At 42.0% G+C, this 12,041-nt stretch overlaps 1 protein-coding gene across 8 annotated transcripts in view; it reads left to right on the top strand.

Annotated features, from left to right (window-relative positions):
• foxn3 (forkhead box N3) overlaps window positions 1-11,479 on the top strand; it is a 170,560-nt gene extending 159,081 nt beyond the window's left edge. For 6 of the 8 annotated variants that reach the window (XM_042337971.1, XM_007905996.2, XM_007905998.2 and 3 more), the window contains 3 exons: window positions 2,589-2,697; window positions 4,364-4,450; window positions 6,304-11,479. In XM_042337971.1, coding sequence (XP_042193905.1) covers window positions 2,589-2,697; window positions 4,364-4,450; window positions 6,304-6,859 — 752 coding nt within the window. In that variant the 3' untranslated portion in view covers window positions 6,860-11,479. The remainder of the gene's footprint in view (window positions 1-2,588; window positions 2,698-4,363; window positions 4,451-6,303) is intronic. The other 2 variants (XM_007906000.2, XM_007905999.2) reach the window with 1 other exon arrangement.
• Window positions 11,480-12,041: the final 562 nt, after the last annotated feature.

The following is a 12,041-nucleotide window of genomic DNA, read 5'->3' as shown; positions in this document are numbered from 1 at the left end:
TACACACTGCGGTCTGTCAATCATCATCCAGGGACAGGGTCAGTCAGAGTGACTGATACTCAACCACCGCTACATACTTTTCATATCTGAACACTAATAGCCAATTGTACTGAAAGCCTGGGCCAGCTTACATTGCATTATATCGTTGTCTAGTCAAGAGGCAGCAATCATGACAGGATCAATTGACGTTATGACCTGGGGGGGGGGGGGGGCTGACCTTTGCATTACCACGTGGCAACTTCACCCGAACCGATCACTGTGGGGGGTAGGGGTGGGGTGCAACCAGTGTGAAATGTCTGCTCTCCTCTGCATGTGGTCTTCCTGAGTAATTTCCCCTTAATTATTTGCAGTAGAATTGGACGGCCTCCCGATGTGAAAGGCGCTACACATAAATACAATTTTTGTTGATGTTGTTGGTACAGTTATTGGTCCAAAATCTTTGAACAAAGTTTTGTAAGGATGTTGTCTGGTTTTGTAGGAACGTTGACGACTGTTAATATTGCCTTGTTAAACAGATTTCCTGATTAAGATATCTGGATTTCCTGCGATGCCATATTGCCACTCCAGCGCCATCTATGATCACGATTCCTTTAAGTTAGAGTGTTGGTTATGGTTGTAATTCAGATGGACCTGCTGTATGGAGTCCTATAGCTTAGTGGTTAGAGCACTCGCCTCGCAAGTGAGAGAATCTGGGTTTGATTCACGGCAGGACAAAACGTTGGGCAAGTTTCCTTACTCCACACGCCTCTGTTTACCTAGCAGTAAGTAGGAACCCGGTTGTTAGTTGATTGGCGGATTGCTTTTCTGGGGTAATAATTCCTTCAAAAATAATAATAATAATAATTTGGTCACGACTGCTTGTAGAACAATGCTGTGTGTAATTGGCTGCTGCGTTTTGCCCACAAAATATACAGTCAGTTCACTTTACAGTTTATTCTGTGAAGCGCTTTGAGACGTCTAGAAGACGCGATAAGGCGCTGTATCAAATGCAAGGAGTATTATTGTTACTGTCATAAAGTGATGTATAGAATGTGTTGGTATAAAATAAATGTAGAACAACAACAATCTGAGACGCTGCCTCGTGTGAAGGGTGCTATATAAATGCAAGTTGTTGTATTCTCCTTGAAAATAATTGGTTGTGCAACAGTCTTTCTGGCAAATGGTAAAAGGTAAAAGGTGCAGAAGCTAAATCATTAGTACATAAGCCGCATACACACACCACATTTTATAGTAAATCTATATCCATTTAAAAAAAATGATTTAGTCGCTCAATCCACGACTGTTTGTGGAGTGCTGCTGTGAGTGTGTCACACACAAAATATGCAGTCAATTCACTTTACAGTATATTCTGTGAAGCGCTTAGAGATGGATTAAAGACGTGATTAGGCGCTTATCAAATGCAAGGATTATTATTATTATTTTCAATACAGAACAAAAATCAAAGCCTAACACCGCACAACATGAGACTTCTAAATGAACAATAAACTTGTTAATTCTGAACTTGCATCTGGTGAACTTGACTTGATCTTTACCTCAGAGAGCAGAGCCTATGACCAGTTCTGTTTCCAGAGCATTCCCCTGTAAATCGCTTCAGACATATGTTTGCATTTTACGTGCTTTTTTCCACTTAATTATTTGCCTTGTTTTCATGGCCAGGAATACACGTAGCCCAAAGTGCATTCTTAGTTTAACGCAAAGAAAGTACATAGGCCCAGAGGGAGACTTGCGGAAAAGCATTATAAGCAATGTTGTGTTACCTCTGGGACGAGAGTTCAAGCCCAGCCCCTGTAGTCCAGCGGAGACTACAGTTGCTCTCTAATATCAGCACTAAGTAAAATGAGTGTTGTGATTTAGTTTCAATCCTGTTCCCAGTGGACAAGACTTCCCAAAGCAGAAAACAGTAAGCCGATAAATAATTTGTACTAATGCAGGAGTGCATTTGATTGGTAAGGGCCTTTTAGTGTAAATTATGCTGCTTTTTAAAGCCTATTTTTTTTAAAAATCATTAAACGTGCATCCTCTTTGAAAGGAATTAGTAGTGCAGTTTGGTATGTAGTAGTGGCAATTTGCCTTTAGCTCGCTGCTGAATAAGTACCCATCTTTACTCTCTTACCCAGTGGAGCTGGGGTCTTCTTGTCCACTGGAGGTTCCTGTCTGGGTTGAGCCTCTTAGGCTTGCGTCTCACTGGCTGCGATTGAGGAAGGCTGTACTGGGCTTGGGAGGGCCAGACTGGGCTTGGGAGCACTGGGTTGGGTTTCAGAGAACAGGAATCGATATGGCGGACTTCCAAATTGCCTTTGTGAGGGAGCACTTTACATTGAAATTACTTTGCTTTTGGTAGCATTCGCCCTACAGAACACACAGCAACTGCACTTTATATTAAATCCTGCAAAGTGCTTTGAGACGTCCTCCTGATGTGAATGGTGCTTGGATGGCAATGATTTGCAATGTCTTTTGATCATGAGCTGACCATAATGACCACCTCATCCATCATCCCTTCAGTCTTCAGGATGCTCACAATTTGCTACTCATCAGCCTCCCCTGTTGCTTCAGACCTGTTACATTGCACTTTCTTTGTTATTGTCTAGATCCTGTGGGAGTAATACCAAATGGAGGTCGGGCATTCAGCCGAGGCCCATTCATTGGGATAAAGCCACTGCCAATTAACAGCATTGGAAGCATGGCCGCTGCAGTAAGGTAAGAGGCCTGGGGTTCACCACCCATCGCATGCAAACATTAGTGCTCCAACTGTTAAAGCCACGCTTGTTGCTACAGTTACTTCACTTTGCTTCTAGTGAAGCTGTCAAACTTGAATTTGTTTTACATAGAAGTAACGAGCATGCTAGAGGTAGTATGTCACATTAGGACTTGGAACAAATACCAAGGAAAGGTCCAAATTTTCCTCCAAATGAACCAAGATATAGGATCTCATTGTAGATATGGTCAGGGTTCCTTCTCCAGTCAGGCAGAATCAATTGGGAGATGGACAGATACTTGGGAAGTATGGTAGTAAGGTATGGAGGAAATGGGTTTAAAAGATCCGCATGATCTAATAAACTGACAGTAGAGGTTTGATGGACAGAATGGACTCTTTCTGTTCCTTCAATACACAGAAACCGTTAGCACTATCAGAAGCAAATCAACTTTAATCCCTTACCTGCTTACTCTAAGGATAACACCCATTACTAATATTAAGATACACAAGTTACTAGCTCCCATATACTGATCAAGCTCAGCAGGATGGAATCTCTCCTCTTGTTACTCTCCATAGTTCTATGAAAACTTAGTGCAATCTTTTGCTTCAGCAGTTTGCATTCAGTTGGGGTTCATAGTCTGGTGGAAAGAGTTGCCATCAACGAGAGTGTTGGTTTGACTGTATTTCTTCTACTGAATCATATCAACACGTGGCATTTCAACCTATTGGTTTGTATTAGAACATCGTCTAAAGTCATCAAATGTTACATGCCCTCATTCTATTCCCCTTTGGTTCCCACATTTGGGAAGAAATTCCACTGAGTCTATTAGGTAGCATTTCAGAGCATCCAGGATTTGACAAATTATTAAATTCAACCTTAACTAATTTGTTGATTTTCTGTAATTCTTAAAGGAAACTTACAGAAGTCTATTTAAGAATTTGCCAAATTTTGGATGCGCTGAAATACAACACAGAGAAATCTTGACCCAGGTAGAATTTCTCTCCAAATATTCCTCCATCTCTCCAATGTACCCACTTTTTGAAGCTATCAGATGGTACATTTGTGTGGTTTTTATAGTATGATTCAGGTGGAATATCAGACTTTAAACGTTCAACTATAATGTGGTGACGTGTGGAGCCCTCGGGTTATAGAAATGTATCCTCTGTGCATTCAGTGCTAACACGTGTGCTGTGTATCGATACGGCTATATTTTCACATAGCGATACAGGGCAAATTGAAGTTGAGGTACAGATCAGCCATTATCTAATAGAATGATGGAACAGATTAAAGGGCTGAATGGCCTATTCCTGTTCCTATGTTCACTTGATGTGGCTTCCATTGGAGTTTCTTGTATGTTGAGTTCAAAATGCACAAACCATTCACATCGATTGATGAAATCCGGAGACTCACTACAATAACGGACATATTATTACATTTGTTGTTTGTTTTATTATTTAAGTTTTCACCCCCCTCCCTCCCCCCTTAGCTGTTAGTGCTCCCCTCCTTTAGGTCTCTCTCCGGTGCATGCCTCCCATTTGAAAGGGTGAGGAGGCAACCTGCTCCCAGGCCACTGCTGCTTTATAACTTGAGCTCAAAGGTGTGCGAGAGCAGCTTGTGTGACTCCAGCCGCCTGTTTATTTAAAATGATTTCCCCTCCCTCCCTGTAGGGAAGCTCTTGGCACCTCCCTCCGGCAACCCGGCCGAGATTGGGAACACAGCATATGGGGGATTGCAAGCAACGTATATTCACAGTGGTATGTTGTGTCTTTCTTTCAATATTGATTATTGAAAGGGGGATGTTACCCCTTTTTATATAAGGTTAAAATACAACTTATTATGTTTAAAAACTCTTTTCATTTACCTCTACAATTTTTTTCCCAATGCTTGAGATGCGTGAGTAAATGTCTAGATGTTAAGTAACGTTTCAATAGATTAAGAAGTGCATTGTGACACCTTTTTGTTTGCAGCGAAAGTTCAAGTACTGCTGTGCGCAATTGCCTGCTGCGTTTCGCCCACAAAATATACAGTCAAGTCACTTTACAGTATATTCTGTGAAGCGTTTTGAGACGTCTTGAAGACATGATAAGGTGTTATATCAAATGCAAGGATTGTTATTATAAATGGTTTGATAACTGGCTATGACTGTGAGCTCCTTATTCACAACATTCGACCCCAAACACTATTGAAATTTATTGCATTAAATTGTGTGATAAATTCTCTCTGAAATCTCTAGTCAGCATTCCTAACCATTAGTATGATACTAGGGATTGGTTAATCCGACTATCTTTTATGGTTTTGTTGAGCATGTTCCAGGCGGGGAGCACTTGGTTCCAACAAATCTAGGAGCCAAATTTTTTTTTTTAACATATGGAGCTAAATATAGGATAGCATGTGAGGAGCCAGATTTCAAAGGCAAATAGCACTTTGGCAACTAATAAAGTAACCACTGTAACCAAGCTCTTGGCACCTTCTCCCTCCGGCAACCCGGCCGATTGGGAACTCACCATATGAGGGATTGCAAGCAACATATACCATAGTGGTATGTTGGGTCCTTCTTTGAGACTCGAATAGACTGTTTCTGTTTCAGGCCCTCCAGGCACTGAATTGATGGTGAATAATTGTAAATTTTGTTTATAAAAAACGAGTAAATATAACCGCTCGATTTTCACATTTATTTTATTATTTTGCTATGCTCAGTGTAGACATTACAGCACAGCAGGAGGTCATTTGTCCCATCAAACCTAAACTAGTCCTGGTCAAGCACTCTGGGACGCTAACCTGCGCGAGGGACGCTGTATAAATATGAGATGTGTTGTTGTTGGTTCCCTCACTGGAGTTAACTACTCTAATCCCAACCTCCTGTTCTGTCCTGAAAACCTTTTATGTTTTTCCCTCTTCAAATGTTGATCCAATTCCTTCTCAAGTGTTGTTGTCTGCACCTCCATAGCCACTCGTAACAAAGCACTCCATATACTCTGATTACACTCTGTCACTCATCTCTGCTTAACCATGGAAGCTGTAGTTGAAGCAAAAAGTGGTAACTTGATGCACACACAAAGGAGAAGGGACTGGAGAAGTGGGTGTAGGAGAGAAGATTCGGGGAGGTGGAGGCTTGTGTGGAGTATAAACACCATCATGGATTAGTTGGGCTGAATAGCTCATCGATCTATTTATATTTACATGCAACTGTTCCATTGACAATTCTGAGCTAATGCCCCATTGTTAGTGATTTATCAGCCAGTAGGAATAACCTCTTAAAATCTTTCAGAATTTTGAATATCCCTTCTTAATCTTTGCTGTTCCAGTATAAATCTAGACTTGAGTTTGCAAGTCAATCCTCGTACCTATAACCTTGCACCCCTTATATCACCCACAAGCTCTTTCCATGGCTCTGATGTCCTTGGGACACCACCCTGCGTGAGCGCACTACATAAATGCAAGTTGTTGTTGCAATGGACAGCTAGCTAGAAGTCACAAATACTCCAAAGTGTGGCCAAATTAATAACGCCTCCTTGCTTTTGTATTCATCGCCCCAGTGCATGTAAAATGTTCTTTTAATGAGCGCCATCCATTGACCTCGACTTTCTTTCCTTCCTACCCTGGTCAGGAACGGAATTGCAAACTGCCGGATGCGGACCGACAGCGAGCAGTCGTGTGGCTCTCCGGTGGTGAGCAGTGACCCCAAGGAGGATCACAATTACAGCGTGGCCAAATCTTCCAACCACCGCAGCTCCTCCCCCAACAGCGACTCCACCTCCTCCTCCTCCTCCTCCTCCTCTGCCGACGATCATTACGAGTTCGCGGCCAAGGGCAGCCACGAGGGGAGCGAGGGCAGCTACCACAGCCACGAGAGCTACAGCGAGGCCGAGGAGGAGGAGAAAAAGCACAGCAGAAAGGAGAGCAAGGACTCGCTGGCCGACAGCGGGTACTTATCGCAGCACAAGAAGCGGCAACAACAGCTGACTAAAACAAAAAAAACTCCGAGCGACACACTGCCCCTTAAAAAGAGGCGCACGGAAAAGCCACCCGAGAGCGACGACGAGGAGATGAAGGAGGCGGCGGGCTCGCTGCTGCACTTGGCGGGGATCCGATCCTGTCTGGATAACATCACAAACCGCACTTCAAAAGGGCAGAAAGAGCAGCAGCATTCAGCGAAAAATTAGGACCGTCATGTACAGACAGCCTCTTTTAGGACTGTTGGCAGAAATGTATTTTCTTTCAGCGCGTCAGGTGAATTATAATAATTTGTGGCAATATCAACAATCACTTTGTTTTCCTATCTTTCGACGACTCCCCACCTTCCTGAGTTTTTTTTTAAAAAAAACAAGTTTTTGTTTAAGGAGATTGAAGCCATAGCAAAACTTTACTGACACTCAGATAATTTGTAAAAGCTTTTCATTGACTGACAACGAAAGCCAAAATCACTGCACCTTTTTCTCTCTTTGTTTCTCTTTTCTTTTCCTTGCTCGCTCTCTCTCTTTCCCTCTCTCTCTCTCTCTGTTCATTCTTTTGGCCTGATTTATACTGGTGCACCCAGAGCTGGTTACAATTGACAGCAGTGGGAGTTTGCAGAAGAGAATCTATGGTTTAGATTTCCCTGATGGTCTAAACAGGGGACGGGATGCATTGGTGAGAGATGTGGCCATATGGAATGTCTACAGAGCCTAAACAGCACTATGCTCACAGCCATCTCGTGGCAATCGTAACAATACAAGAGACACACCGCTGAAGATTGCGTGGGGGTTGGGGGGGGTGTTGATTGGAGGTAATTGCACTTAGATACCCCGCTTTGGGGGTGGGTTTGAAGATATAGCGGTTGGCCACAGTTATCGGGTCAAAGAAAACGGAAAAAAAAGTGAAAATGTTCTGTTTAAGAAGAGAGAGAAAGAGAGAAACAAAGTCCTGCCTTCAGCCAACCCTACATATTTCTGTCTTCGTAAAACCACATCCAAGCCATATGCCTGATGGATGGCACCAGTGCGTGTGTGGGGGAAAGAGAACCACTGCCTACGTGAGGACATGAATGAGAGCAATCAAGTCTTGCGAGGGAATGTGCGACGGACGACTTACCGAGTGATCGTGGTACCAATCCTTTCTTCAGATCAAAGCAAGCGCATCGCGATCTAGCCGTTACGAGGAACTTCAGAACACAAAACGAGAAGAAAACACACAGACGCACACACAGACAGACACAATGATGAGAAGCTCTCAAGCCTGCCATTAGTATTATTCTGAAAAAAAAACAGAATTGGTGAAAAGCGATAACCGTGAGCTCCTCCACTGCCCTGGAACTGGAGTAACACAGTTTTTCTCAAGTCAGAACCGTGTATAATATGAATAATAATATGAATAATAATAAAAAAAGACAATTGATTTTGGAATATAATCAACATTAGCCAGCAAAGGATTTATCCAAATCCATGTTGCATGGGTTCTTTGAACAAAAACGTCGTTTTTTTATTCAAAGACAAAAACAAGTTCATGTAAGGTAAATAATGTATTTAGCATGAGCATGAATTATTTTCATATAAATATAGAAAATAGAGAAAGGCTATGCCTCTAATTTTTAAACCCTTAGACCTAGGTTTTTTTTTGAAGCAGGTGATAAGGTTTAACCTTTTTTTCAGGGAAAAAAATACTGACTGTTGGGGAACTTACTCTGCAATATGAAGACTTCAAATTTCTGGTAGGGCTGTGGATGGTTGAATATACTGCCTTGTCTGCACATTCGGGCCCCGCTACAGGCTTTAAGGTATAGAGGACATTCTAGTAGTTTCCCTGTATAGAGTACGGGGCAAGAGGGGAGAGAGAATGTATGTCTCCCCAACCCCACCCACCCACCACCACACCGGTCAGTGGTGAGTGTGCATGATTTATCAAGCTTCCTCAAATTAAAGCGCGGAATATTTGGGTGTAATGATGGATTGAATTATCAATATTATATATTGGCAATGCATCATTAAATGGCACCTGAAAGTGCTGCTCATTTAGAATCAGAAGAATGGTCGATTTCGCCTTTTTTTTGGAATTCAATCCTGTGCTGTCAATTTTTAAATAAAAAGGTGGGAGAGGACAGGAGAGCAACTGGCTAAACCCCGGTTACTTTGACATTGGCAGAAGAGAGAGAGTGTGTCAGAGGTTATGTTTTTTATTATTTAATCAAATCTTTGTACATCCGCGGAGATGGGAAAACTGCACAATCAGTGGGATTGGTGAATGCCCACAAGTCATTCTTGGATATTGCCTGACCGACCTGTAGTGTGGACGGAGCCCATTCCTGCGTATTCACGCACTGTAAACACGTTCATTCACACTCACTGCTCGACCATTCCTTCTGGAAGTTGTGAATCATGAGACAGAACCCACTTTCCTTTGGCCTATGTAAACAAGAATTGAGAATCACAGAAAATCGAGCTCTCCCCTTTCCCCTCTCCCCTCCGTTTCCTTTCCCCTCTCCCCCTCCTTCACTCCTTTCCTCCCCTCCCCCCCAAAAATGCCTTATTTAATGGCAACGGCCTTTGTAAAAAAAAATCCAGTTTAAATTCTATAATGTAACAGTCACATACACAAAAAAATGGCAGCGGTTTTTTTGCAGAGATATTATCTTGGGCTGCATTTGTAGAATGCAGTGAAACTTTGTGATCTGGCTGAGAGCAGTTTAAAAGTATTAATTATTGTTTTGATTTTATTTTTTAAAAAGAAAGCCTCGTTAGCATTAGTAAAAGGGATACTGTCTTTTTTAAACACAGAAATTGGGTAATTTACTACGGAGATGGGTTGTTTGTGCAAATATGTGATTTTTACTGTGAAGGTTCTTTTTTTTATTAAAAAAAATCATGTGCACCGTTGATATTATATGGCGGTCAGAGATCTGCAATGTCGAGAAGGAGATGGGAGAGGAACGGACTTGAAATTCCGAAAAGAAGCAAAGTGTTGTTATCTGAGCTGGCTTTGACCTCAACAGTGATGTGTTAGAATTTGGCAACTGCCCAAACCTTAGCAAGCAAGCTACATTTCCCTCCCTCAGTTAGCCATTTCGTACCATAGGACAAAGTGGAAGATCACTAGAACATCCTGGGTTCCAAAGTGTGCAGGGAGCAGAGGCACCTTTCTCACAATGGGAAACAAATGCATTGGCCTCTACAGAACAACCAAAGTCACCTTCCTTCTCGCATTGAGTTGTCACTTAACCCGCTCTAGTGTACTCTGATAACTTCACCTTCTCATGTTGAACCATATAGATGAGGATTCCAACATGGAATTCCTCTTGTACCCTACTAAGATGCTGCTGGTTTAGATGCTGGAGCAGAGTTTCTTGTGTGTGTGTGTGTGTGTGTGTGGCATCAAACCTGTTTTGCTTTGCTTCCATTTGATGTGGTCCATGAATGGGCTATCCCTATTGATTGGATGATCACCCTCTCCTTCCAGTGATGTATATCCATGACCAATGGTCAATAATCATGCTTAGTGGCTTCAACCTTTTAATAGCTGGGAAGACTGATGAAAATAGCTGTGTGGAGTTTCTACCTCCAGTTCCTTTTATGAAGCACATCTCTATTTGGAAAGTGCTTCGTCTGTACAAGGCACTCGGGTTGGGTCTTATGCCCAAATAGAGGCTCGTCAACAGGATTGAACTCAGGAACAGCCTAGATGTTACAAGGATCTTTGGTTTAAAGCTGTTCAAAGCTTTATCTAAGCAGACCATGCCACTGTGGTGAAATATGAATAAACTCGGGCCATAATATGCAAGTTCTCCTTCCCCCATTAATTTCCATTCCAGGTGTCTCCATGCCATTGACCCTATATGGATGATGGTCTGGAGATCCTTCAAAGCCTCTTTACTGGAAAAGCCACCCCTGAGATTCAGTCCATGTGAGTAGATGCTTCCAATTTGGGAAGTTGTCAGCCTTCGGATTGCTGCTGTGGGGAAAGCTATCCTACAGCATGGAATCGCTGATGGAGAAAACATGTTATTTTCCTTAATTAAAGTCTCATTCATTGAGCCGACTTAACTTGATGCACCAATCACTCTGGGGTTCCTTTGCTCCAGATCAGATTCCAGTTCAGCTGGGCATTTGCCAACTTAGCTTGTAATCTTGAGTGCTCAGAAATTCAACTTTTAGAGTGCAGGTGAAGGATTTACCCATTGGCTATGTACCATGACAAAAGCAAAGCTTTGCATTAAGAGCACGAGGGAAATGGAGCTTGATCTGGCTGTTAATGAGCTTCTTTTGGTTAATAAAGAATTGGAAACGTAACAGGATGTGCCAAGGTATCAAATGAAATCACCTAGAGGCGTTTGTATGATTTATTTCCCCCCCCCCAGCCTTATCCTATGGTATGCTGAGGAGCACTTCATTCAAAGTATGAGGACTACTGCGCCTAAAGTTCAGTAAACTACCTTTATAGCGATACAAGAGGCCAAGTTTGTTTGTTTTGATATTTGATGATATGAAAACTGCCATGTTCTTGTTTTGTGAGGAGAAAAAACTATTGACTACTTTTTAAGTTTTCCTTATTTCTTTCGCAATGCGAGCAGTCAGAAGGCACGTGCAATCAGCCAACCTTCAAGAAATCTGTTAAAGTCGACACAGAGGCATACTTGCATTCTACATTTCCTTGATGTGTAATCATTTTGCCAAAGACAAAATATTCATCAATTGTAAATATCACTTGTCCATTATATGAAAAAAACTTTTCTTGAACCTACCATAAAGTTTCTGTGATGTATTGTCTTCCAGTCGCAATAAAAAATTACAAGTTGCATCAATTGAAAACAAAAATTGGCTTCTTTGGTTGAGTTTGGTGTGCACCTTGCTGATCCAGGAGTAGTTTGTGACCACATTTCTCACGTGGAGACAAATCCAGCAGGAATAATGGATACTATATCAAATATCACCTGCTTGAATCTAAGGCATAGGCATATTTTAGAGGGGAGGGGGCGAGTGAAGGAGGGAAGTGAAAATAATATTATGCCAATTCTAAGGTATCAATTCTAAAGTGCGCTCTGATTTTGGAGGTACTGTACTTGTTAATGAAAAAAACACTCCTTAGATTTGAGTAAATATGGTATATTCAACAATTCAATAACACCTGATTGAATACTGAATGAGATGAGTTGGGCAAAAGGTTGAGCCAAGTTTGGATTGGAGATACTTTGATGATGTAATGTTTTGCTGGATTCAATGAAGGAGAGGGTAGCAAGAAAATCCCAGTGCTTTGCAACACTGTTCAAGAAACTTTACGTCTCAGATGGTAAGTGGCACATAAGATGATGAATGGGATGGAGAAAATGAATCCAGAACAACATTTTAAGCAGAACGAGGGCACATGTTTAGGGGCTGC

This window comes from Callorhinchus milii, unplaced genomic scaffold (assembly GCF_018977255.1).
Source record: "Callorhinchus milii isolate IMCB2004 unplaced genomic scaffold, IMCB_Cmil_1.0 Scaffold9, whole genome shotgun sequence".
In the NCBI taxonomy this organism is placed as follows: domain Eukaryota; kingdom Metazoa; phylum Chordata; class Chondrichthyes; order Chimaeriformes; family Callorhinchidae; genus Callorhinchus; species Callorhinchus milii.
The sequence above is the reverse complement of the archived record's forward strand: the minus strand, read 5'-3'. Positions and strand labels throughout refer to the sequence as shown.